Source organism: Tamandua tetradactyla, chromosome 14 (genome assembly GCF_023851605.1).
Source record: "Tamandua tetradactyla isolate mTamTet1 chromosome 14, mTamTet1.pri, whole genome shotgun sequence".
Taxonomy (NCBI): Eukaryota; Metazoa; Chordata; class Mammalia; order Pilosa; family Myrmecophagidae; genus Tamandua; species Tamandua tetradactyla.
In genome coordinates, this window is record NC_135340.1 from 87,719,934 (window position 1) to 87,743,017 (window position 23,084).

General features: G+C 59.7%; 1 protein-coding gene across 1 annotated transcript in view; it reads left to right on the forward strand.

Moving 5' to 3' along the window:
- Positions 1-17,920, forward strand: part of AHNAK2 (AHNAK nucleoprotein 2) — a 54,883-nt gene extending 36,963 nt beyond the window's left edge. Inside the window, exons 8-14 of the mRNA XM_077126750.1 lie at positions 43-5,279; positions 5,343-6,984; positions 7,027-9,747; positions 10,354-10,476; positions 10,519-11,493; positions 12,100-12,222; positions 12,286-17,920. Of these exons, the coding sequence (XP_076982865.1) occupies positions 43-5,279; positions 5,343-6,984; positions 7,027-9,747; positions 10,354-10,476; positions 10,519-11,493; positions 12,100-12,222; positions 12,286-17,390 (15,926 nt within the window). The 3' untranslated portion in view covers positions 17,391-17,920. The remainder of the gene's footprint in view (positions 1-42; positions 5,280-5,342; positions 6,985-7,026; positions 9,748-10,353; positions 10,477-10,518; positions 11,494-12,099; positions 12,223-12,285) is intronic.
- The last annotated feature ends 5,164 nt before the right edge of the window (positions 17,921-23,084 follow it).

Sequence of the window (23,084 nt, forward strand, 5' to 3'; positions counted from 1 at the left end):
GTGATCTTAAGGGTCCCGAGACAGACTTGAAGGCGACACAAGTGGACATCAAGGGTGCCACACCGGACATCACTGTTCCTGAAGTGGATGTGGCCATGCCAAAGGTGGCAGTGGACGCCCAAGCCCCAGATCTCTCCCTAGATGCTGCGAAAGTTGGCGGAGACATCAAGCTGGGAGAGAAGGGAGTCAAGGCCAAGGACGGCAAGTTCAAAATGCCCTCCTTCAAGATGCCTTCATTTGGCATCTCGGCACCGAGCAAGTCCGCTGAGGCATCGGTCGATGTGTCTTTGCCCAAAGTGAAGGGGGACGTGTGCCTCCCATCCATCGAGGGCGAAGTCAAGCCCCCTGAACTCCACATTGAAGTCCCATCTGTCGACGTCCAACTGAAGCCTGCAGAGGTGGAGGTGAAGCTCCCGGAGGTGCCGGCGGCCGAGGGTGAGATCACGGGGCACGCCGAGGGAGCCGGACTCAAAGGACACCTGCCCAAGTTCCAGATGCCCAGCATGAAGATGCCAACGGTGGATTTGAAAGGCCCTGATGTGGACCTCAAGATGCCCAAGTTGGACTTGAAGGGTCCAAAGGGTGATCTTAAGGGTCCCGAGATAGACTTGAAGGCGACACAAGTGGACATGAAGGTTGCCACACCGGGCACCACTCTGCCTGAAGTGGATGTGGCCATGCCAAAGGTGGCACTGGACGCCCAAGCCCCAGATCTCTCCCTAGAGGGTGTGAAAGTGGGGGCAGATATCAAGCTGGGAGAGAAGGACGTCAAGGCCAAGGACGGCAAGTTCAAAATGCCCTCCTTCAAGATGCCTTCATTTGGCATCTCGGCACCGAGCAAGTCCGTCGAAGCATCGGTCGACGTGTCTCTGCCAAAAGTGAAGGGCGACGTGACCCTCTCATCCATCGAGGGCGAAGTCAAGCCCCCTGAACTGCACATTGAAGTCCCATCCGTCGACGTCCAAGTGAAGCCTGCAGAGCTGGAGGTGAAGCTCCCAGAGGCGCCGGCAGCCGAGGGTGAGATCACGGGGCAGGCTCATGGAGCCGGACTCAAAGGACACCTGCCCAAGTTCCAGATGCCCAGCATCAAGAAGCCCACGGTGGACGTCAAAGGCCCTGATGTGGACATCAAGGTACCCAAGTTCGGCTTCAAGGCTCCAAAGGTGGAGCTGAAGGGACCCAAGATGGACTTGCAGACCACCCAAGGGGACATCAAAGGGGCCACCGTGGACGTCGCCCCTCCTGATGTGGACGTGGCCACGTCAAAGCTAGCAGCGGACGCCCAAGTCCCAGATCTCTCCATCGAGGGGGCAAAAGTGGGGGCAGACGTCAAGCTGGGAGAGAAGGGTATCAAGGCCAAGGACGGAACGTTCAAAATGCCGTCCTTCAAGATGCCTTCATTTGGCATCTCAGCACCGAGCAAGTCCGTCGAGGCATCGGTCGATGTGTCTCTGCCAAAAGTGAAGGGGGACGTGTCCCTCCCATCCATCGAAGGCGAAGTCAAGCCCCCCGAACTCCGCGGTGAAATACCTCCCATCGACGTCCAAATGAAACCTGCAGAGCTGGAGGTGAAGCTCCCAGAGGCGCCGACAGCCGAGCCTGAGCTCACGGGGCAGGCTAAAGGAGCCGGACTCAAAGGACACCTGCCCAAATTCCAGATGCCCAGCATGAAGATGCCAGCGGTGGATCTGAAAGGCCCTGATGTGGACCTCAAGATGCCCAAGTTGGACTTGAAGGGTCCAAAGGGTGATCTTAAGGGTCCCGAGACAGACTTGAAGGCGACACAAGTGGACATCAAGGGTGCCACACCGGACATCACTGTTCCTGAAGTGGATGTGGCCATGCCAAAGGTGGCAGTGGACGCCCAAGCCCCAGATCTCTCCCTAGATGCTGCGAAAGTTGGCGGAGACATCAAGCTGGGAGAGAAGGGAGTCAAGGCCAAGGACGGCAAGTTCAAAATGCCCTCCTTCAAGATGCCTTCATTTGGCATCTCGGCACCGAGCAAGTCCGCTGAGGCATCGGTCGATGTGTCTTTGCCCAAAGTGAAGGGGGACGTGTGCCTCCCATCCATCGAGGGCGAAGTCAAGCCCCCTGAACTCCACATTGAAGTCCCATCTGTCGACGTCCAACTGAAGCCTGCAGAGGTGGAGGTGAAGCTCCCGGAGGTGCCGGCGGCCGAGGGTGAGATCACGGGGCACGCCGAGGGAGCCGGACTCAAAGGACACCTGCCCAAGTTCCAGATGCCCAGCATGAAGATGCCAACGGTGGATTTGAAAGGCCCTGATGTGGACCTCAAGATGCCCAAGTTGGACTTGAAGGGTCCAAAGGGTGATCTTAAGGGTCCCGAGATAGACTTGAAGGCGACACAAGTGGACATGAAGGTTGCCACACCGGGCACCACTCTGCCTGAAGTGGATGTGGCCATGCCAAAGGTGGCACTGGACGCCCAAGCCCCAGATCTCTCCCTAGAGGGTGTGAAAGTGGGGGCAGATATCAAGCTGGGAGAGAAGGACGTCAAGGCCAAGGACGGCAAGTTCAAAATGCCCTCCTTCAAGATGCCTTCATTTGGCATCTCGGCACCGAGCAAGTCCGTCGAAGCATCGGTCGACGTGTCTCTGCCAAAAGTGAAGGGCGACGTGACCCTCTCATCCATCGAGGGCGAAGTCAAGCCCCCTGAACTGCACATTGAAGTCCCATCCGTCGACGTCCAAGTGAAGCCTGCAGAGCTGGAGGTGAAGCTCCCAGAGGCGCCGGCAGCCGAGGGTGAGATCACGGGGCAGGCTCATGGAGCCGGACTCAAAGGACACCTGCCCAAGTTCCAGATGCCCAGCATCAAGAAGCCCACGGTGGACGTCAAAGGCCCTGATGTGGACATCAAGGTACCCAAGTTCGGCTTCAAGGCTCCAAAGGTGGAGCTGAAGGGACCCAAGATGGACTTGCAGACCACCCAAGGGGACATCAAAGGGGCCACCGTGGACGTCGCCCCTCCTGATGTGGACGTGGCCACGTCAAAGCTAGCAGCGGACGCCCAAGTCCCAGATCTCTCCATCGAGGGGGCAAAAGTGGGGGCAGACGTCAAGCTGGGAGAGAAGGGTATCAAGGCCAAGGACGGAACGTTCAAAATGCCGTCCTTCAAGATGCCTTCATTTGGCATCTCAGCACCGAGCAAGTCCGTCGAGGCATCGGTCGATGTGTCTCTGCCAAAAGTGAAGGGGGACGTGTCCCTCCCATCCATCGAAGGCGAAGTCAAGCCCCCCGAACTCCGCGGTGAAATACCTCCCATCGACGTCCAAATGAAACCTGCAGAGCTGGAGGTGAAGCTCCCAGAGGCGCCGACAGCCGAGCCTGAGCTCACGGGGCAGGCTAAAGGAGCCGGACTCAAAGGACACCTGCCCAAATTCCAGATGCCCAGCATGAAGATGCCAGCGGTGGATCTGAAAGGCCCTGATGTGGACCTCAAGATGCCCAAGTTGGACTTGAAGGGTCCAAAGGGTGATCTTAAGGGTCCCGAGACAGACTTGAAGGCGACACAAGTGGACATCAAGGGTGCCACACCGGACATCACTGTTCCTGAAGTGGATGTGGCCATGCCAAAGGTGGCAGTGGACGCCCAAGCCCCAGATCTCTCCCTAGATGCTGCGAAAGTTGGCGGAGACATCAAGCTGGGAGAGAAGGGAGTCAAGGCCAAGGACGGCAAGTTCAAAATGCCCTCCTTCAAGATGCCTTCATTTGGCATCTCGGCACCGAGCAAGTCCGCTGAGGCATCGGTCGATGTGTCTTTGCCCAAAGTGAAGGGGGACGTGTGCCTCCCATCCATCGAGGGCGAAGTCAAGCCCCCTGAACTCCACATTGAAGTCCCATCTGTCGACGTCCAACTGAAGCCTGCAGAGGTGGAGGTGAAGCTCCCGGAGGTGCCGGCGGCCGAGGGTGAGATCACGGGGCACGCCGAGGGAGCCGGACTCAAAGGACACCTGCCCAAGTTCCAGATGCCCAGCATGAAGATGCCAACGGTGGATTTGAAAGGCCCTGATGTGGACCTCAAGATGCCCAAGTTGGACTTGAAGGGTCCAAAGGGTGATCTTAAGGGTCCCGAGATAGACTTGAAGGCGACACAAGTGGACATGAAGGTTGCCACACCGGGCACCACTCTGCCTGAAGTGGATGTGGCCATGCCAAAGGTGGCACTGGACGCCCAAGCCCCAGATCTCTCCCTAGAGGGTGTGAAAGTGGGGGCAGATATCAAGCTGGGAGAGAAGGACGTCAAGGCCAAGGACGGCAAGTTCAAAATGCCCTCCTTCAAGATGCCTTCATTTGGCATCTCGGCACCGAGCAAGTCCGTCGAAGCATCGGTCGACGTGTCTCTGCCAAAAGTGAAGGGCGACGTGACCCTCTCATCCATCGAGGGCGAAGTCAAGCCCCCTGAACTGCACATTGAAGTCCCATCCGTCGACGTCCAAGTGAAGCCTGCAGAGCTGGAGGTGAAGCTCCCAGAGGCGCCGGCAGCCGAGGGTGAGATCACGGGGCAGGCTCATGGAGCCGGACTCAAAGGACACCTGCCCAAGTTCCAGATGCCCAGCATCAAGAAGCCCACGGTGGACGTCAAAGGCCCTGATGTGGACATCAAGGTACCCAAGTTCGGCTTCAAGGCTCCAAAGGTGGAGCTGAAGGGACCCAAGATGGACTTGCAGACCACCCAAGGGGACATCAAAAGGGCCACCGCGGACGTCGCCCTTCCTGATGTGGATGTGGCCACGTCGAAGCTAGCAGCGGACGCCCAAGTCCCAGATCTCTCCATCGAGGGGGCAAAAGTGGGGGCAGACGTCAAGCTGGGAGAGAAGGGTATCAAGGCCAAGGACGGAACGTTCAAAATGCCGTCCTTCAAGATGCCTTCATTTGGCATCTCAGCACCGAGCAAGTCCGTCGAGGCATCGGTCGATGTGTCTCTGCCAAAAGTGAAGGGGGACGTGTCCCTCCCATCCATCGAAGGCGAAGTCAAGCCCCCCGAACTCCGCGGTGAAATACCTCCCATCGACGTCCAAATGAAACCTGCAGAGCTGGAGGTGAAGCTCCCAGAGGCGCCGACAGCCGAGCCTGAGCTTACGGGGCAGGCTAAAGGAGCCGGACTCAAAGGACACCTGCCCAAATTCCAGATGCCCAGCATGAAGATGCCAGCGGTGGATCTGAAAGGCCCTGATGTGGACCTCAAGATGCCCAAGTTGGACTTGAAGGGTCCAAAGGGTGATCTTAAGGGTCCCGAGACAGACTTGAAGGCGACACAAGTGGACATCAAGGGTGCCACACCGGACATCACTGTTCCTGAAGTGGATGTGGCCATGCCAAAGGTGGCAGTGGACGCCCAAGCCCCAGATCTCTCCCTAGATGCTGCGAAAGTTGACGGAGACATCAAGGTGGGAGAGAAGGGAGTCAAGGCCAAGGACGGCAAGTTCAAAATGCCCTCCTTCAAGATGCCTTCATTTGGCATCTCGGCACCGAGCAAGTCCGCTGAGGCATCGGTCGACGTGTCTTTGCCCAAAGTGAAGGGGGACGTGTGCCTCCCATCCATCGAGGGCGAAGTCAAGCCCCATGAACTCCACATTGAAGTCCCATCTGTCGACGTCCAACTGAAGCCTGCAGAGGTGGAGGTGAAGCTCCCGGAGGTGCCGGTGGCCGAGGGTGAGATCACGGGGCACGCCGAGGGAGCCGGACTCAAAGGACACCTGCCCAAGTTCCAGATGCCCAGCATGAAGATGCCAACGGTGGATTTGAAAGGCCCTGATGTGGACCTCAAGATGCCCAAGTTGGACTTGAAGGGTCCAAAGGGTGATCTTAAGGGTCCCGAGATAGACTTGAAGGCGACACAAGTGGACATGAAGGTTGCCACACCGGGCACCACTCTGCCTGAAGTGGATGTGGCCATGCCAAAGGTGGCACTGGACGCCCAAGCCCCAGATCTCTCCCTAGAGGGTGTGAAAGTGGGGGCAGATATCAAGCTGGGAGAGAAAGACGTCAAGGCCAAGGACGACAAGTTCAAAATGCCCTCCTTCAAGATGCCTTCATTTGGCATCTCGGCACCGAGCAAGTCCGTCGAAGCATCGGTCGACGTGTCTCTGCCAAAAGTGAAGGGCGACGTGACCCTCTCATCCATCGAGGGCGAAGTCAAGCCCCCTGAACTGCACATTGAAGTCCCATCCGTCGACGTCCAAGTGAAGCCTGCAGAGCTGGAGGTGAAGCTCCCAGAGGCGCCGGCAGCCGAGGGTGAGATCACGGGGCAGGCTCATGGAGCCGGACTCAAAGGACACCTGCCCAAGTTCCAGATGCCCAGCATCAAGAAGCCCACGGTGGACGTCAAAGGCCCTGATGTGGACATCAAGGTACCCAAGTTCGGCTTCAAGGCTCCAAAGGTGGAGCTGAAGGGACCCAAGATGGACTTGCAGACCACCCAAGGGGACATCAAAGGGGCCACCGTGGACGTCGCCCCTCCTGATGTGGACGTGGCCACGTCAAAGCTAGCAGCGGACGCCCAAGTCCCAGATCTCTCCATCGAGGGGGCAAAAGTGGGGGCAGACGTCAAGCTGGGAGAGAAGGGTATCAAGGCCAAGGACGGAACGTTCAAAATGCCGTCCTTCAAGATGCCTTCATTTGGCATCTCAGCACCGAGCAAGTCCGTCGAGGCATCGGTCGATGTGTCTCTGCCAAAAGTGAAGGGGGACGTGTCCCTCCCATCCATCGAAGGCGAAGTCAAGCCCCCCGAACTCCGCGGTGAAATACCTCCCATCGACGTCCAAATGAAACCTGCAGAGCTGGAGGTGAAGCTCCCAGAGGCGCCGACAGCCGAGCCTGAGCTCACGGGGCAGGCTAAAGGAGCCGGACTCAAAGGACACCTGCCCAAATTCCAGATGCCCAGCATGAAGATGCCAGCGGTGGATCTGAAAGGCCCTGATGTGGACCTCAAGATGCCCAAGTTGGACTTGAAGGGTCCAAAGGGTGATCTTAAGGGTCCCGAGACAGACTTGAAGGCGACACAAGTGGACATCAAGGGTGCCACACCGGACATCACTGTTCCTGAAGTGGATGTGGCCATGCCAAAGGTGGCAGTGGACGCCCAAGCCCCAGATCTCTCCCTAGATGCTGCGAAAGTTGGCGGAGACATCAAGCTGGGAGAGAAGGGAGTCAAGGCCAAGGACGGCAAGTTCAAAATGCCCTCCTTCAAGATGCCTTCATTTGGCATCTCGGCACCGAGCAAGTCCGCTGAGGCATCGGTCGACGTGTCTTTGCCCAAAGTGAAGGGGGACGTGTGCCTCCCATCCATCGAGGGCGAAGTCAAGCCCCCTGAACTCCACATTGAAGTCCCATCTGTCGACGTCCAACTGAAGCCTGCAGAGGTGGAGGTGAAGCTCCCGGAGGTGCCGGCGGCCGAGGGTGAGATCACGGGGCACGCCGAGGGAGCCGGACTCAAAGGACACCTGCCCAAGTTCCAGATGCCCAGCATGAAGATGCCAACGGTGGATTTGAAAGGCCCTGATGTGGACCTCAAGATGCCCAAGTTGGACTTGAAGGGTCCAAAGGGTGATCTTAAGGGTCCCGAGATAGACTTGAAGGCGACACAAGTGGACATGAAGGTTGCCACACCGGGCACCACTCTGCCTGAAGTGGATGTGGCCATGCCAAAGGTGGCACTGGACGCCCAAGCCCCAGATCTCTCCCTAGAGGGTGTGAAAGTGGGGGCAGATATCAAGCTGGGAGAGAAGGACGTCAAGGCCAAGGACGGCAAGTTCAAAATGCCCTCCTTCAAGATGCCTTCATTTGGCATCTCGGCACCGAGCAAGTCCGTCGAAGCATCGGTCGACGTGTCTCTGCCAAAAGTGAAGGGCGACGTGACCCTCTCATCCATCGAGGGCGAAGTCAAGCCCCCTGAACTGCACATTGAAGTCCCATCCGTCGACGTCCAAGTGAAGCCTGTAGAGCTGGAGGTGAAGCTCCCAGAGGCGCCGGCAGCCGAGGGTGAGATCACGGGGCAGGCTCATGGAGCCGGACTCAAAGGACACCTGCCCAAGTTCCAGATGCCCAGCATCAAGAAGCTCACGGTGGACGTCAAAGGCCCTGATGTGGACATCAAGGTACCCAAGTTCGGCTTCAAGGCTCCAAAGGTGGAGCTGAAGGGACCCAAGATGGACTTGCAGACCACCCAAGGGGACATCAAAGGGGCCACCGCGGACGTCGCCCTTCCTGATGTGGATGTGGCCACGTCGAAGCTAGCAGCGGACGCCCAAGTCCCAGATCTCTCCATCGAGGGGGCAAAAGTGGGGGCAGACGTCAAGCTGGGAGAGAAGGGTATCAAGGCCAAGGACGGAACGTTCAAAATGCCGTCCTTCAAGATGCCTTCATTTGGCATCTCAGCACCGAGCAAGTCCGTCGAGGCATCGGTCGATGTGTCTCTGCCAAAAGTGAAGGGGGACGTGTCCCTCCCATCCATCGAAGGCGAAGTCAAGCCCCCTGAACTCCGCGGTGAAATACCTCCCATCGACGTCCAAATGAAACCTGCAGAGCTGGAGGTGAAGCTCCCAGAGGCGCCGACAGCCGAGCCTGAGCTCACGGGGCAGGCTAAAGGAGCCGGACTCAAAGGACACCTGCCCAAATTCCAGATGCCCAGCATGAAGATGCCAGCGGTGGATCTGAAAGGCCCTGATGTGGACCTCAAGATGCCCAAGTTGGACTTGAAGGGTCCAAAGGGTGATCTTAAGGGTCCCGAGACAGACTTGAAGGCGACACAAGTGGACATCAAGGGTGCCACACCGGACATCACTGTTCCTGAAGTGGATGTGGCCATGCCAAAGGTGGCAGTGGACGCCCAAGCCCCAGATCTCTCCCTAGATGCTGCGAAAGTTGGCGGAGACATCAAGCTGGGAGAGAAGGGAGTCAAGGCCAAGGACGGCAAGTTCAAAATGCCCTCCTTCAAGATGCCTTCATTTGGCATCTCGGCACCGAGCAAGTCCGCTGAGGCATCGGTCGACGTGTCTTTGCCCAAAGTGAAGGGGGACGTGTGCCTCCCATCCATCGAGGGCGAAGTCAAGCCCCCTGAACTCCACATTGAAGTCCCATCTGTCGACGTCCAACTGAAGCCTAAGGAGGTGGAGGTGAAGCTCCCGGAGGTGCCGGCGGCCGAGGGTGAGATCACGGGGCACGCCGAGGGAGCCGGACTCAAAGGACACCTGCCCAAGTTCCAGATGCCCAGCATGAAGATGCCAATGGTGGATTTGAAAGGCCCTGATGTGGACCTCAAGATGCCCAAGTTGGACTTGAAGGGTCCAAAGGGTGATCTTAAGGGTCCCGAGATAGACTTGAAGGCGACACAAGTGGACATGAAGGTTGCCACACCGGGCACCACTCTGCCTGAAGTGGATGTGGCCATGCCAAAGGTGGCACTGGACGCCCAAGCCCCAGATCTCTCCCTAGAGGGTGTGAAAGTGGGGGCAGATATCAAGCTGGGAGAGAAGGACGTCAAGGCCAAGGACGGCAAGTTCAAAATGCCCTCCTTCAAGATGCCTTCATTTGGCATCTCGGCACCGAGCAAGTCCGTCGAAGCATCGGTCGACGTGTCTCTGCCAAAAGTGAAGGGCGACGTGACCCTCTCATCCATCGAGGGCGAAGTCAAGCCCCCTGAACTGCACATTGAAGTCCTATCCGTCGACGTCCAAGTGAAGCCTGCAGAGCTGGAGGTGAAGCTCCCAGAGGCGCCGGCAGCCGAGGGTGAGATCACGGGGCAGGCTCATGGAGCCGGACTCAAAGGACACCTGCCCAAGTTCCAGATGCCCAGCATCAAGAAGCCCACGGTGGACGTCAAAGGCCCTGATGTGGACATCAAGGACCCCAAGTTCGGCTTCAAGGCTCCAAAGGTGGAGCTGAAGGGACCCAAGATGGACTTGCAGACCACCCAAGGGGACATCAAAGGGGCCACCGTGGACGTCGCCCCTCCTGATGTGGACGTGGCCACGTCAAAGCTAGCAGCGGACGCCCAAGTCCCAGATCTCTCCATCGAGGGGGCAAAAGTGGGGGCAGACGTCAAGCTGGGAGAGAAGGGTATCAAGGCCAAGGACGGAACGTTCAAAATGCCGTCCTTCAAGATGCCTTCATTTGGCATCTCAGCACCGAGCAAGTCCGTCGAGGCATCGGTCGATGTGTCTCTGCCAAAAGTGAAGGGGGACGTGTCCCTCCCATCCATCGAAGGCGAAGTCAAGCCCCCTGAAATCCGCGGTGAAATACCTCCCATCGACGTCCAAATGAAACCTGCAGAGCTGGAGGTGAAGCTCCCAGAGGCGCCGACAGCCGAGCCTGAGCTCACGGGGCAGGCTAAAGGAGCCGGACTCAAAGGACACCTGCCCAAATTCCAGATGCCCAGCATGAAGATGCCAGCGGTGGATCTGAAAGGCCCTGATGTGGACCTCAAGATGCCCAAGTTGGACTTGAAGGGTCCAAAGGGTGATCTTAAGGGTCCCGAGACAGACTTGAAGGCGACACAAGTGGACATCAAGGGTGCCACACCGGACATCACTGTTCCTGAAGTGGATGTGGCCATGCCAAAGGTGGCAGTGGACGCCCAAGCCCCAGATCTCTCCCTAGATGCTGCGAAAGTTGGCGGAGACATCAAGCTGGGAGAGAAGGGAGTCAAGGCCAAGGACGGCAAGTTCAAAATGCCCTCCTTCAAGATGCCTTCATTTGGCATCTCGGCACCGAGCAAGTCCGCTGAGGCATCGGTCGACGTGTCTTTGCCCAAAGTGAAGGGGGACGTGTGCCTCCCATCCATCGAGGGCGAAGTCAAGCCCCCTGAACTCCACATTGAAGTCCCATCTGTCGACGTCCAACTGAAGCCTGCAGAGGTGGAGGTGAAGCTCCCGGAGGTGCCGGCGGCCGAGGGTGAGATCACGGGGCACGCCGAGGGAGCCGGACTCAAAGGACACCTGCCCAAGTTCCAGATGCCCAGCATGAAGATGCCAACGGTGGATTTGAAAGGCCCTGATGTGGACCTCAAGATGCCCAAGTTGGACTTGAAGGGTCCAAAGGGTGATCTTAAGGGTCCCGAGATAGACTTGAAGGCGACACAAGTGGACATGAAGGTTGCCACACCGGGCACCACTCTGCCTGAAGTGGATGTGGCCATGCCAAAGGTGGCACTGGACGCCCAAGCCCCAGATCTCTCCCTAGAGGGTGTGAAAGTGGGGGCAGATATCAAGCTGGGAGAGAAGGACGTCAAGGCCAAGGACGGCAAGTTCAAAATGCCCTCCTTCAAGATGCCTTCATTTGGCATCTCGGCACCGAGCAAGTCCGTCGAAGCATCGGTCGACGTGTCTCTGCCAAAAGTGAAGGGCGACGTGACCCTCTCATCCATCGAGGGCGAAGTCAAGCCCCCTGAACTGCACATTGAAGTCCCATCCGTCGACGTCCAAGTGAAGCCTGCAGAGCTGGAGGTGAAGCTCCCAGAGGCGCCGGCAGCCGAGGGTGAGATCACGGGGCAGGCTCATGGAGCCGGACTCAAAGGACACCTGCCCAAGTTCCAGATGCCCAGCATCAAGAAGCCCACGGTGGACGTCAAAGGCCCTGATGTGGACATCAAGGACCCCAAGTTCGGCTTCAAGGCTCCAAAGGTGGAGCTGAAGGGACCCAAGATGGACTTGCAGACCACCCAAGGGGACATCAAAGGGGCCACCGTGGACGTCGCCCCTCCTGATGTGGATGTGGCCACGTCAAAGCTAGCAGCGGACGCCCAAGTCCCAGATCTCTCCATCGAGGGGGCAAAAGTGGGGGCAGACGTCAAGCTGGGAGAGAAGGGTATCAAGGCCAAGGACGGAACGTTCAAAATGCCGTCCTTCAAGATGCCTTCATTTGGCATCTCAGCACCGAGCAAGTCCGTCGAGGCATCGGTCGATGTGTCTCTGCCAAAAGTGAAGGGGGACGTGTCCCTCCCATCCATCGAAGGCGAAGTCAAGCCCCCCGAACTCCGCGGTGAAATACCTCCCATCGACGTCCAAATGAAACCTGCAGAGCTGGAGGTGAAGCTCCCAGAGGCGCCGACAGCCGAGCCTGAGCTCACGGGGCAGGCTAAAGGAGCCGGACTCAAAGGACACCTGCCCAAATTCCAGATGCCCAGCATGAAGATGCCAGCGGTGGATCTGAAAGGCCCTGATGTGGACCTCAAGATGCCCAAGTTGGACTTGAAGGGTCCAAAGGGTGATCTTAAGGGTCCCGAGACAGACTTGAAGGCGACACAAGTGGACATCAAGGGTGCCACACCGGACATCACTGTTCCTGAAGTGGATGTGGCCATGCCAAAGGTGGCAGTGGACGCCCAAGCCCCAGATCTCTCCCTAGATGCTGCGAAAGTTGGCGGAGACTTCAAGCTGGGAGAGAAGGGAGTCAAGGCCAAGGACGGCAAGTTCAAAATGCCCTCCTTCAAGATGCCTTCATTTGGCATCTCGGCACCGAGCAAGTCCGCTGAGGCATCGGTCGATGTGTCTTTGCCCAAAGTGAAGGGGGACGTGTGCCTCCCATCCATCGAGGGCGAAGTCAAGCCCCCTGAACTCCACATTGAAGTCCCATCTGTCGACGTCCAACTGAAGCCTGCAGAGGTGGAGGTGAAGCTCCCGGAGGTGCCGGCGGCCGAGGGTGAGATCACGGGGCACGCCGAGGGAGCCGGACTCAAAGGACACCTGCCCAAGTTCCAGATGCCCAGCATGAAGATGCCAACGGTGGATTTGAAAGGCCCTGATGTGGACCTCAAGATGCCCAAGTTGGACTTGAAGGGTCCAAAGGGTGATCTTAAGGGTCCCGAGATAGACTTGAAGGCGACACAAGTGGACATGAAGGTTGCCACACCGGGCACCACTCTGCCTGAAGTGGATGTGGCCATGCCAAAGGTGGCACTGGACGCCCAAGCCCCAGATCTCTCCCTAGAGGGTGTGAAAGTGGGGGCAGATATCAAGCTGGGAGAGAAGGACGTCAAGGCCAAGGACGGCAAGTTCAAAATGCCCTCCTTCAAGATGCCTTCATTTGGCATCTCGGCACCGAGCAAGTCCGTCGAAGCATCGGTCAACGTGTCTCTGCCAAAAGTGAAGGGCGACGTGACCCTCTCATCCATCGAGGGCGAAGTCAAGCCCCCTGAACTGCACATTGAAGTCCCATCCGTCGACGTCCAAGTGAAGCCTGCAGAGCTGGAGGTGAAGCTCCCAGAGGCGCCGGCAGCCGAGGGTGAGATCACGGGGCAGGCTCATGGAGCCGGACTCAAAGGACACCTGCCCAAGTTCCAGATGCCCAGCATCAAGAAGCCCACGGTGGACGTCAAAGGCCCTGATGTGGACATCAAGGTACCCAAGTTCGGCTTCAAGGCTCCAAAGGTGGAGCTGAAGGGACCCAAGATGGACTTGCAGACCACCCAAGGGGACATCAAAGGGGCCACCGTGGACGTCGCCCCTCCTGATGTGGACGTGGCCACGTCAAAGCTAGCAGCGGACGCCCAAGTCCCAGATCTCTCCATCGAGGGGGCAAAAGTGGGGGCAGACGTCAAGCTGGGAGAGAAGGGCGTCAAGGCCAAGGATGGCACGTTCAAAATGCCGTCGATCAAGATGCCTTCATTTGGCATCTCAGCACCGAGCAAGTCCGTCGAGGCATCGGTCGACGTGTCTCTGCCAAAAGTGAAGGGGGACGTGTCCCTCCCATCCATCGAAGGCGAAGTCAAGCCCGCCGAACTCCACGGTGAAGTCCCTCCCGTCGACGTCCAAATGAAACCTGCAGAGCTGGAGGTGAAGCTCCCAGAGGCGCCGACAGCCGAGGCTGAGCTCACGGGACAGGCTAAGGGAGCCGGACTCAAAGGACACCTGCCCAAGTTCCAGATGCCCATCATGAAGATGACAGCGGTGGATTTGAAAGGCCCTGATGTGGACCTCAAGATGCCCAAGTTGGACTTGAAGGGTCCAAAGGGTGATCTTAAGGGTCCCGAGATAGACTTGAAGGCGACACAAGTGGACATCAAGGGTGCCACACCGGACATCACTGTTCCTGAAGTGGATGTGGCCATGCCAAAGGTGGCAGTGGACGCCCAAGCCCCAGATCTCTCCCTAGATGCTGCGAAAGTTGGCGGAGACATCAAGCTGGGAGAGAAGGGAGTCAAGGCCAAGGACGGCAAGTTCAAAATGCCCTCCTTCAAGATGCCTTCATTTGGCATCTCGGCACCGAGCAAGTCCGCTGAGGCATCGGTCGACGTGTCTTTGCCCAAAGTGAAGGGGGACGTGTGCCTCCCATCCATCGAGGGCGAAGTCAAGCCCCCTGAACTCCACATTGAAGTCCCATCTGTCGACGTCCAACTGAAGCCTGCAGAGGTGGAGGTGAAGCTCCCGGAGGTGCCGGCGGCCGAAGGTGAGATCACGGGGCACGCCGAGGGAGCCAGTCTCAAAGGACACCAGCCCAAGTTCCAGATGCCCAGCATGAAGATGCCCCCGATCGACTCCAAGGTCTTTGATGTGGACATCAAGAGTCCAGTGTCAGACCTGAAGTGTGCCAAGATGCCTTTGTGCATGCCACAGGGGGATATTCTAGAGAGTTCTGTGGCCATCACCACCCGTGATTCAGATGGTCCCATCCCCCCAATGACACTGGATGTTTTGCCTCCTGCATCATCTGGAAGGGTGACTTTTCCTAAATTCTATAAGCCAATGTTCAGGTTTTCGGTCCCTAACTCACCAGAACCTGGGGTTGAGTTGAATGTAGCCTATGAAATCTCAGAGCCACTGAGTACTCCTTCTCCCCCAGTGGACACTTCTTTCTCCCAGGGGCTGGATGTTGCTGCCATGGCTTTGGGTGAAGGACCCCCTGAAGGTCCTGACTGGGAACAGAAAGTCCGCACCTTCAAAATGCCAAGGTTCAAGTTTCCGCAATTTAGCAGGTCTGCAAAACATCAGACAGAGCTCCGGGGGGACTTGGACTATAGCCTCAAGGATGCAAAGCTGCACCTGTCTGTAGGCAGTGATCAAGCTGATGCTGAATCTAGTATATCTTTTTCCCAAACCAAAACCGACACAGACCTGCCCACAGAGCAAGAAGGAGAGAACGGTAGGATTAAAACACCTGGCTTCACAATGCCCAAACCGGCATTTGCCAAAAAGGAGGGTTTCAAGACAGGCGTCAGCCACCTCCAGGGGGACGATGATCTTTCCCTTTCTAGGAGCACAGCAGGGGCTGACCCTCACCGCCCAGATGGGGCCAGCGGTGATGAGTGCAGTAGCAGGGCTACTGGCTGGACAGCAGACACCCCAGAAGGAGAGGTCCTTGACTTACCCCAGCCTCAGGTCCACATGCTCAGCTTGAGCACTGCCAAACTCGACCTCACGTCCTCCGAGGTGGGGGTCCATGCATGCAAAGCTGACCTCCCCGTTCCCCAATATGACTTGCCTCTTGCAGATGGCTGTGAAGGCCCCAGACCCCTGGCTGGCTCACCAAGCCTGCCGCACGGGGAGGAGCCGGGCCTCCAGGCCCCAGGCCTGCAACCTACCCCTGCAGTACCCCCCACAGTGGAAAGCCTCACGGAGGTGGCCAAAGCAGGGGCTGTGCCAGCAGACTCACAAGACAGCTGGTTTAAAATGCCCAAATTCCGTGTGCCTGGCTTCCGGCGCTCTTCTTCCAAGGAGAAGGGGGGAGCTATAGGGGCAGAGGCCAGTGAAACCCACACGCTTGCTGCCACCGAACCCAGAGGAGGAGAAACAGCTCTGGTGGAGAGTCAGGGAGCCCATGCTCCTGGGTCCAGTGTGGAGGCCCGTCTCTCCCTGCAACCTGGGGGCACTGAGACCGCTGCACCGGCTTCCCAGAGGGCAACATACGCAGACGTGGTGAAGCACCACGTCGGCAGTGGAGGCTCCAGGCCGGGTCCCCCCACTGCTGGCACAGACACTGCTGCCTTTTCCCCTTCTGAGGACAGGCAACGTCCCACTGATGGCCCCTCCCATCCTCAGCCGCCTGGCATGACAGTCTCAGAATCCCAGGCCCCTGCAGCAGGGAACGCGGAGGCCACTCTTCCCATACCAGAAGGCCGAGGCGTTGCCAGTGAGGAGGAGAGAGTGGGAGAACGGGTTTCCCAGCCTGAAGGTCCTCTTAGACTGAAGACTTCTCGTACTGGAATGCTGTCCCAGGTTTCCGTCGTGAAGACGGATCGAGTCTGGGAAGACTCCGTGGTCACCGTCAGATTCCCCAGATTGAAGGCTCCGAAGTTTGCTGTCCCAGCCCCTGGCTCCGAGGCCGACGTGTTTGTCCCCGCCATCAGGCAGGCCAGCGTGGCAGCGGCCCTGCACACGGAAAGCCCTGGGCTGTGGGATGCCAGCATCCTGAAGGCTGGTGAGGACTTCCCTGGGGAGCAGGCGGTGGGCGGCGAGCCCTCCTCAGAAGCGTCCCCAGTTTCCAAGGTCCGAGTACACATCCAGGGTGCCTGGGTGGAGAGCCCCACAGTCACCCTAGGTAGCACGGCCACGATTGAACGCGCTGAGCTCTCAGAAGCGCGGGCCTTTTCCACTGAGATTGTGCGAGAATCAGAGATTCCTGCGTCAGAGGTTCAAATGCCTTCTTACGGATTTTCCTTGCTAAAGGTGAAAATCCCAGCGCCCCCCACCCAGGCTAGAGTGCATGTGGCAACGCTAGACTCTCAAACAGAAGCGGGCTGGGAACAGGCTTCCAGACAAGCCGCCCCGGGAGCAGCCTCGGTCTCTGGAAGCCCCCAGGCCGATCTGGGAGAACCGTTTGAGATTGTCTCCTCCACTGTCGTTGTGCCCAGGCCGCAGACATACACGCTGGGCACCTGCTCTGGCCATCAGTTTGCAGACAGTGGTTCTGATGATGAGCCGGCAGAAATCCTCGAGTTTCCTCCGGAAGACAGCCAGGATGCCGGGACACCGCTGGAGGACGCAGGCAGGAGTCAAAAAGAGAAAGCAGAGAGTAAAAGGGCTTCTGGTCTGTTCCGGTTCTGGCTTCCGAACATCGGGTTTTCTTCTTCTGTTGATGAGACGAGTTCTGATTCCAAAGACGACGCCGGAAAAGCTGCTCCCACCCAAATGCAGCCCGAGGCCCCGGCAGAAGCAGAACCGCCTAAGAAACAGGAGAAGGCGAGCTGGTTCCGATTTCCCAAACTCGGCTTCTCCTCCTCTCCTGCCAAGAAGAGTGAAAGCCCTGAAGAGGAGGCCGAGCTCGCAGCACCGACGCTCCCGGAGGAAACGGTCACCTTTTTTGATGCGCGCGAAAGTCTCTCGCCTGAGGAGAAGGAGGAAGGCGACCCGGAGGTGGCGGCCAGGGCGGAGCTGACCCTGCGGGAGCAGGAGGCCGGTGCCAGCGGTGCGCGCGCTCCCGGGCCGCGCAACCAGTGACGCGGCCGAAGGCGGGTCACAGCCCCGACGGCGCTTCAGGGCGGCAGCGGTCACAGACGTAAGAATGGCGCAGAAAGGAAGCGAGCTTCTCTGCAGCCGCCACGAAGTTCCCCCCATAGGGACCTCAAAATTTTAGTAGCAAACTGACTTCCCGGAAAACACCCGAAACGCGCAGCGCAATGGCGCGCTCGGAAGTCCTGGCGCGGAAGCGCTCCTTCACCACGTCCATATTTCTCGCAGGAGATCGGGGGCTGGGGGTGCTGGTGTCCCCGTGGGATGGCCGAGAGCGGCCCTGGGTGTGCTCGTTTCAGTCTCACTTCCGTCCTGCTGCTCCGGCATCCCGATGAGCAGCTTCCTCACTTTGGACAGAGCCCGGGAGCCCTCCACCGCTCCTGGTCAGCCAGCCTATCCTGCGCTGGGCGGCCCCGCGGCGCAGCCGGGCGCGGTGTGTGAAGACGCACGCTGCTGGACAGAGGGGACGCCCCGTCGCTGGGCTGCCCCAATGGACGTGAATAAAGGAAGAAGCAGTTCACAACGAAGACTGTGGCCTCTTTTTTCTCGGGCCGGAACCCCATCCCTTCCCTTGCCCCGGCCGGTGCGTGCCCCCTCGGTGGAAACTCTAGACAGCTGCTCCAGGAGATGGAGTCGAGAGGGAGCCTAGGACCGCAGCTCACTCACGCTGTGGCTTGCACCATCTTGGGATCCTCCTGGGAGCAGGGGGTGAGAGGGAGGCCCCCAGCTAGCAGGCAGTGCAGGATGGGGAGGAGAGTGTGAGAAGGGTGCGCTGCTGGGCTCCCCAGGTGCCTCCCTGCTGCCTGCTGGGAGCAAATCCCTGGGGAGCAGCAGAATGCAAGTCAGGGGGTTCCACACATTTCAGATGCCAGAGCTCCCATTCCTGCGGCCCAACCCCACCCCCACCCCCATAGGCGTGGAGCGTTTGGAGGGGACAGTTTGTCTGGCTTCCTCCTGGCCACAGGCCTCTTTCTCCCTGGGGGAGTGGCCCATAGGTGTGGGGCGAGGCCGGGTGGAGGGAGCCCCTGGACGGCAGTGTTGTAGAGGGCATGAGCGCTGGCTGGGTATGTGGCAGCCTCTTGGAGAGCGGCTCACACCGGCATGGACACACAGGGTGGGCCTGGGTGCCGGGGAGGGAAGGGAAATTGGCAGAACCACCTGCCGGGGTCCCATAAGGCAGCTGGGCTCTTCAGGCTGGAGCTGCCTGCTGCCCTCTGCTGAGACTTGGCGTGTGCCATGTGGACACACAGGGGCTCCCCATCTGAGGCTGGGTGTTAAAGTCTGAGACCCTGGGCCTTGGGGCTGGAGGTGGGCAGGCAGCTCATGGGCTTCTGCAGCTGCATTCCCTGGACCCGAGTTTCTGATGCTGCCATATGGGATCAATTGAGCCACAACTGAGCATCTTAGGTTTACCCTCTCTTCTGCCGGTTGGGGGCCAATGTATGGGCGGGAGTCCCCGGCTGTGCTCTCACCAGGTCGTGGCTGGGGACTGCTTCCACAGGCCCCACGATGGTGGGCAGCTCATGGCCTGGTGGCTGGTGGTCTCAAATCCGCAGGCACAGCCCCCAGCAAGAGAGGCACTACAGTCCTACTTAACAGGAGCGTGGAAGTAATACCCTCTCACCTGGCTGCACTTTGGGGGTGACAAGGAAGTCACAAACCCCACCCACACTCAAGGGGAAGGGACTGTACAAGGGGAGGGGGTGGGGGTCTTTGGGGCCATGGCAGGGCCAGTTGCCGCACCCTGGAAGAGGGCATGTCCCTTGCTCCCTTGGGGCCTCCCGGACCTCGTTGAGCTTGATCTACAGTGCGGTCAGCTTCGGAGCTGGCCTTCGAGGCTCCAGGGCACCTGCTCTGGGCTTGCAGCTGCTGTCCCAATCACAGCTGCGATGGCCCAAGGCCCAAGTGTGGACACCTCCCAGCTCGCCGTGAGCCTCGGAGCCGTCTGGTGCCCATGAGAGGACAGACCCACATGTGCAGCCCTGGAGAGTGGGGGCAGAGCTAGGGTCGGGGGCGGCCTGTGCTCTGAGGGGTGCTGACATGAGGCTCTTGGCAATAGGGCCAAGGAGGCCAGAGGACGGGCAGTGGGTGGTGAACTGCTAGCGGCTCCCAGGGCCCTGTGGATCCCCAGGCACCCACATCCCTGGCCACGCTGCAGAGCCTCTCGAGGCCTGGGGAGGAAGACAGGCTGGTTCCGGGGCCTTCTGCATGGATGAGGATGCTGTTAAAGTGTCCTTTAGGTGTGCCAAGTGCAGGGGGACCGATCAAACAGGACAAGCGTTTGCACTGTACCTGACACCAGCCTCTGCCAGCTCTTCTCCTCAATGCAGAGAAAGAGAGTGCAGAACAGGGAAGAGGCCCAGGACTGCCCCAAGGGCCCTGGGAGAGCAGGAGAGCAGGAGAATGTCACTCAGCTCCCTCAGGGTCGTTTCCCTTCAGCACCACTGAGCCAGCCCCGGGCTCCAGCCTAGTAGGGCCTCGGGGGCCTCCACAGCACAAGTGGGCCCTGGGGTCTTGGTTAGGAACCCTCTGGCAAGAGAGGCCAGGGTGCTCAGACACAGGCTTCTCATCACTCTTGGGCCTGCAATGTGGCAACAGGACTGGAACCTTGGCTTCAGAGCCAGTCTCTGCTAGGCAGTGGGTCCTGGGACAAGGTGCGCTCCCACAGGGCTGCCGCGAAGTCTTGCATCTCAGAGCAGTGCCATGGCCCCGCCCCTGCACAAGCCCCCGCACCACAGTGCCCTGCCCTCTACACCAGGCCCCACCCCACAGTGCCCGCCCCTGTATACCAGGCCCCACCCCCAGCACCCCACCCCTGCACAAGCCCCCGCCCCACAGCGCCCAGCCCCTGTACACCATTCCCCGCCCCACAGCGCCCAGCCCTGTACACTAGGCCCCGCCCCACGGTGCCCCGCCCCTGGGCACCTTTTCACGGCCCCCGCACCCGGTTCCGCAGGTGTCCTTCCCTGTTCCACTTTGCAGGTGGATCCTAAGGCCCCTGACTCAGTGTGCCTTTGCCCCGCCCCTCAGGAATCCAAGTCCTGGGCCCTGTCTCTGCACACCCACCCCCTCCTCACTCTCAGCCCCACCTCAACCCTGCCTGCCTCTCACATTCTGGTGAGCCCCGTCTGAGCACTCCAGAGGCCCAGCGACTCTGCCGTGAACACGCGGGCTCCACATAGCATGCAGACAGCTTCCCAGGAGCTTCCCAGGAGACCCTCGCAGGCTGCAGGGGCCCCACAGGGCTGACACACAGCTGCCGGGGACAGACAAGGAGTTTTCTTTGCGTGGGTCCCATTGCAGCGAGTGGCAGTAGAAGGAGGAGCAGCCTCAAGGGCTCCCTGGAGGAGGTGAGGGTTTAGGAAAGCAGGCCAGGAGGCTTAGGAGGGCAGCAAACAGCGCTGGCTGATGTGGCAGCAGTGGGTGCTGAGCCACCACAGCCCTGACTGCGTGGGCAGATGGCAGTGTCCCCTAGGATGTCTGGGCCCTCAGCCTCACCAGGCCCAGTCCTGGCTGCAGGCCTGCCAGTCCAGTGAAGCAGGAGCTCCCATCCTGCTCAGAACTGCACCTGCACTGTGGTGGCCCCAGGCTGGGTGCGGGGGTGGGGTGAGGGTGGGTGCTGAACTCTTCTGACCAGCTGGAGGTGCTTGGGGTCAGGATAGGTCACCAAGCCCTCACCCCCACTACCACAGGCCAGGGCTCGGCACAAACCACCTGTGTCCCACCAGGGTAGCCCCTAGCCCAGGTGGGGGGCCCAGCTTATCCTTCCCAGCCCATATCACCTTGAAGACAGGGCCCAGGCCCAGGGGGCCAGGGAGACTGGGCTGTTGCTGGGAGCTGTGCCTGCAGGCCCCAACCCCTCCAGCAACTCCTCTGCCCCAAGGCCCAGTCCCCCTTCAGCGCCTTTGCTGGCCACTGCCTGGGGCACGTCCTCTTCTATGGGTGTGTGCAGCCTCTGTGGGTCATGACCACTCCCTCGGCCCCTCACCCATGCCCACTTAACAAGACACGCTCCTGGCTGCCTGAGGGCCCAGGATCCTACCTGGGGCTGCCATGGCCTGCAGCTCGCTGGACTTCGGCCAGTGCGGGGCTGTTGGTGGCCACAGCGGTGCCCAGCAGCAGCTGCAGAAGGGCTCCCCCTGTCCAGGCCAGCCCTACTCAGGCCAGGAGCCCCAGGGGTGGGTTAGGCTGCCCTCTGCCCCACGTGCCCTCACTAGGACCCAGCCTTCGCCAAGAGGCCACCTCCACCTCCCCAGCTCACCTCCACCTCCCCAGTTTGCCCCCATTGCCCCAGCTCACCCCCACCTCCCCAGTTCGTCCCCTCCTCCCCAGCTCAGAGTCTGGTAAAATTGTTTGGAGCCCCAGTGAGCTTTGATTAGGACTGAACTGCACCTGGACAGCCTCAATGCTCTGTCCCCAGAGGCCAGACCCCTGGAAACCCCGCCCCTGCCCCAGGAGCCCCCAGTGGTCTGCCACCTCATCCCTAACTCCCCTCACCACCCCTACTGCAGAGCTGAGCGCTGAGCCCGGACCCTGATAGCACATCCGGGGGCACGGGCTAGGCTCTTGAGTTATTGACCCCTATGTTGGGCCCATTAGGGACCAGTTGTAGGAGGCCACACAGATGCTTCCTGTGCAGTGTCCAAGAGCCACAGCCAGGCCGGGGCCAGGGTTGGGCTGCCAGGCTGTTGACTGCAGGCACCGGGCCCCAGGGGATGCTCTCCTCGAGGATGAGCCCGTGGGGATGAGGAGGGGCCTGAGCGTGGGTCCAGGAACTGCCCAGGCCACCTTGTGTCTCCCGGTCTGTCCCCAGTGGCCACGCCAAAGAGACTTCAGGGGCCACTAAGCCCTGGCCATAGGTGCAGAGAGGGGCAGCCAGACGATGGGTGGGGCCAGCCCCATGTTCAGTGAGCCCTTGAGGCAGTGACACCTGGGAGTGGCCCAGGGTGTGGTCTGGGCCAGGGGCCACAGAGCAGAGGAGAGGGCAGGCCTAGGCCCAGGACTCGGCACTCCCGCAGCCCCAGAGTGTGGCTGACACGGAAGGGAAGGGGCTAGGGAGGAGGCCATGAGCTCCCCAACTCTGGAAGCGCATGGGATGGAAGCTGCAGTGGGGCCGCTGTGTTCCAGGAACCCTCATCGGGGGCAGGGTGGGCAGGGAGGCCGTTGTCCCTGCCTGACCCCTGGGTGCAGCGTCCACCATGCCCAGCCTGCAAGTGCAGCCAAGAGTGCCCCCCGTCTGCCCCGTTTGGGTGGCAGTTCGGGCCTACCAAACTGGCTCCTAGCTCAGCCCCTGACCTCATGGGGACCCACATCTTCCAATGAGAAGAGGTAGAAAGCAACGCTTACCCAGTGGGGAGATCCAACAATGAGCCAGGCAGACCCGCCTAGCCTGCCCTGCAGAGCCCCAAGCCTCTCCCCGGCATGGGTGCATCTCCTACCTCCACTCTCCGAGGTGCTGCCAGGCTGGGGCCTCGCCCTTGGAAGCCAGAACCCCTTCCAGGCCCCAGGAGATGGTGAGAGTCACAGCCCCAAGCCACAGCACAGTCAGGTCCCCGCAACTGCAACTGCAGAAGAGTGGCGTCCTCGGGGTCCCCGGGAGCTGTGGAACAACTCCTGGCTTGGCCTTGATGGTCCCCCTAGCCCTGGCACAGCCTGACCAGTGGGTCAGGGTGCCCCGAGCTC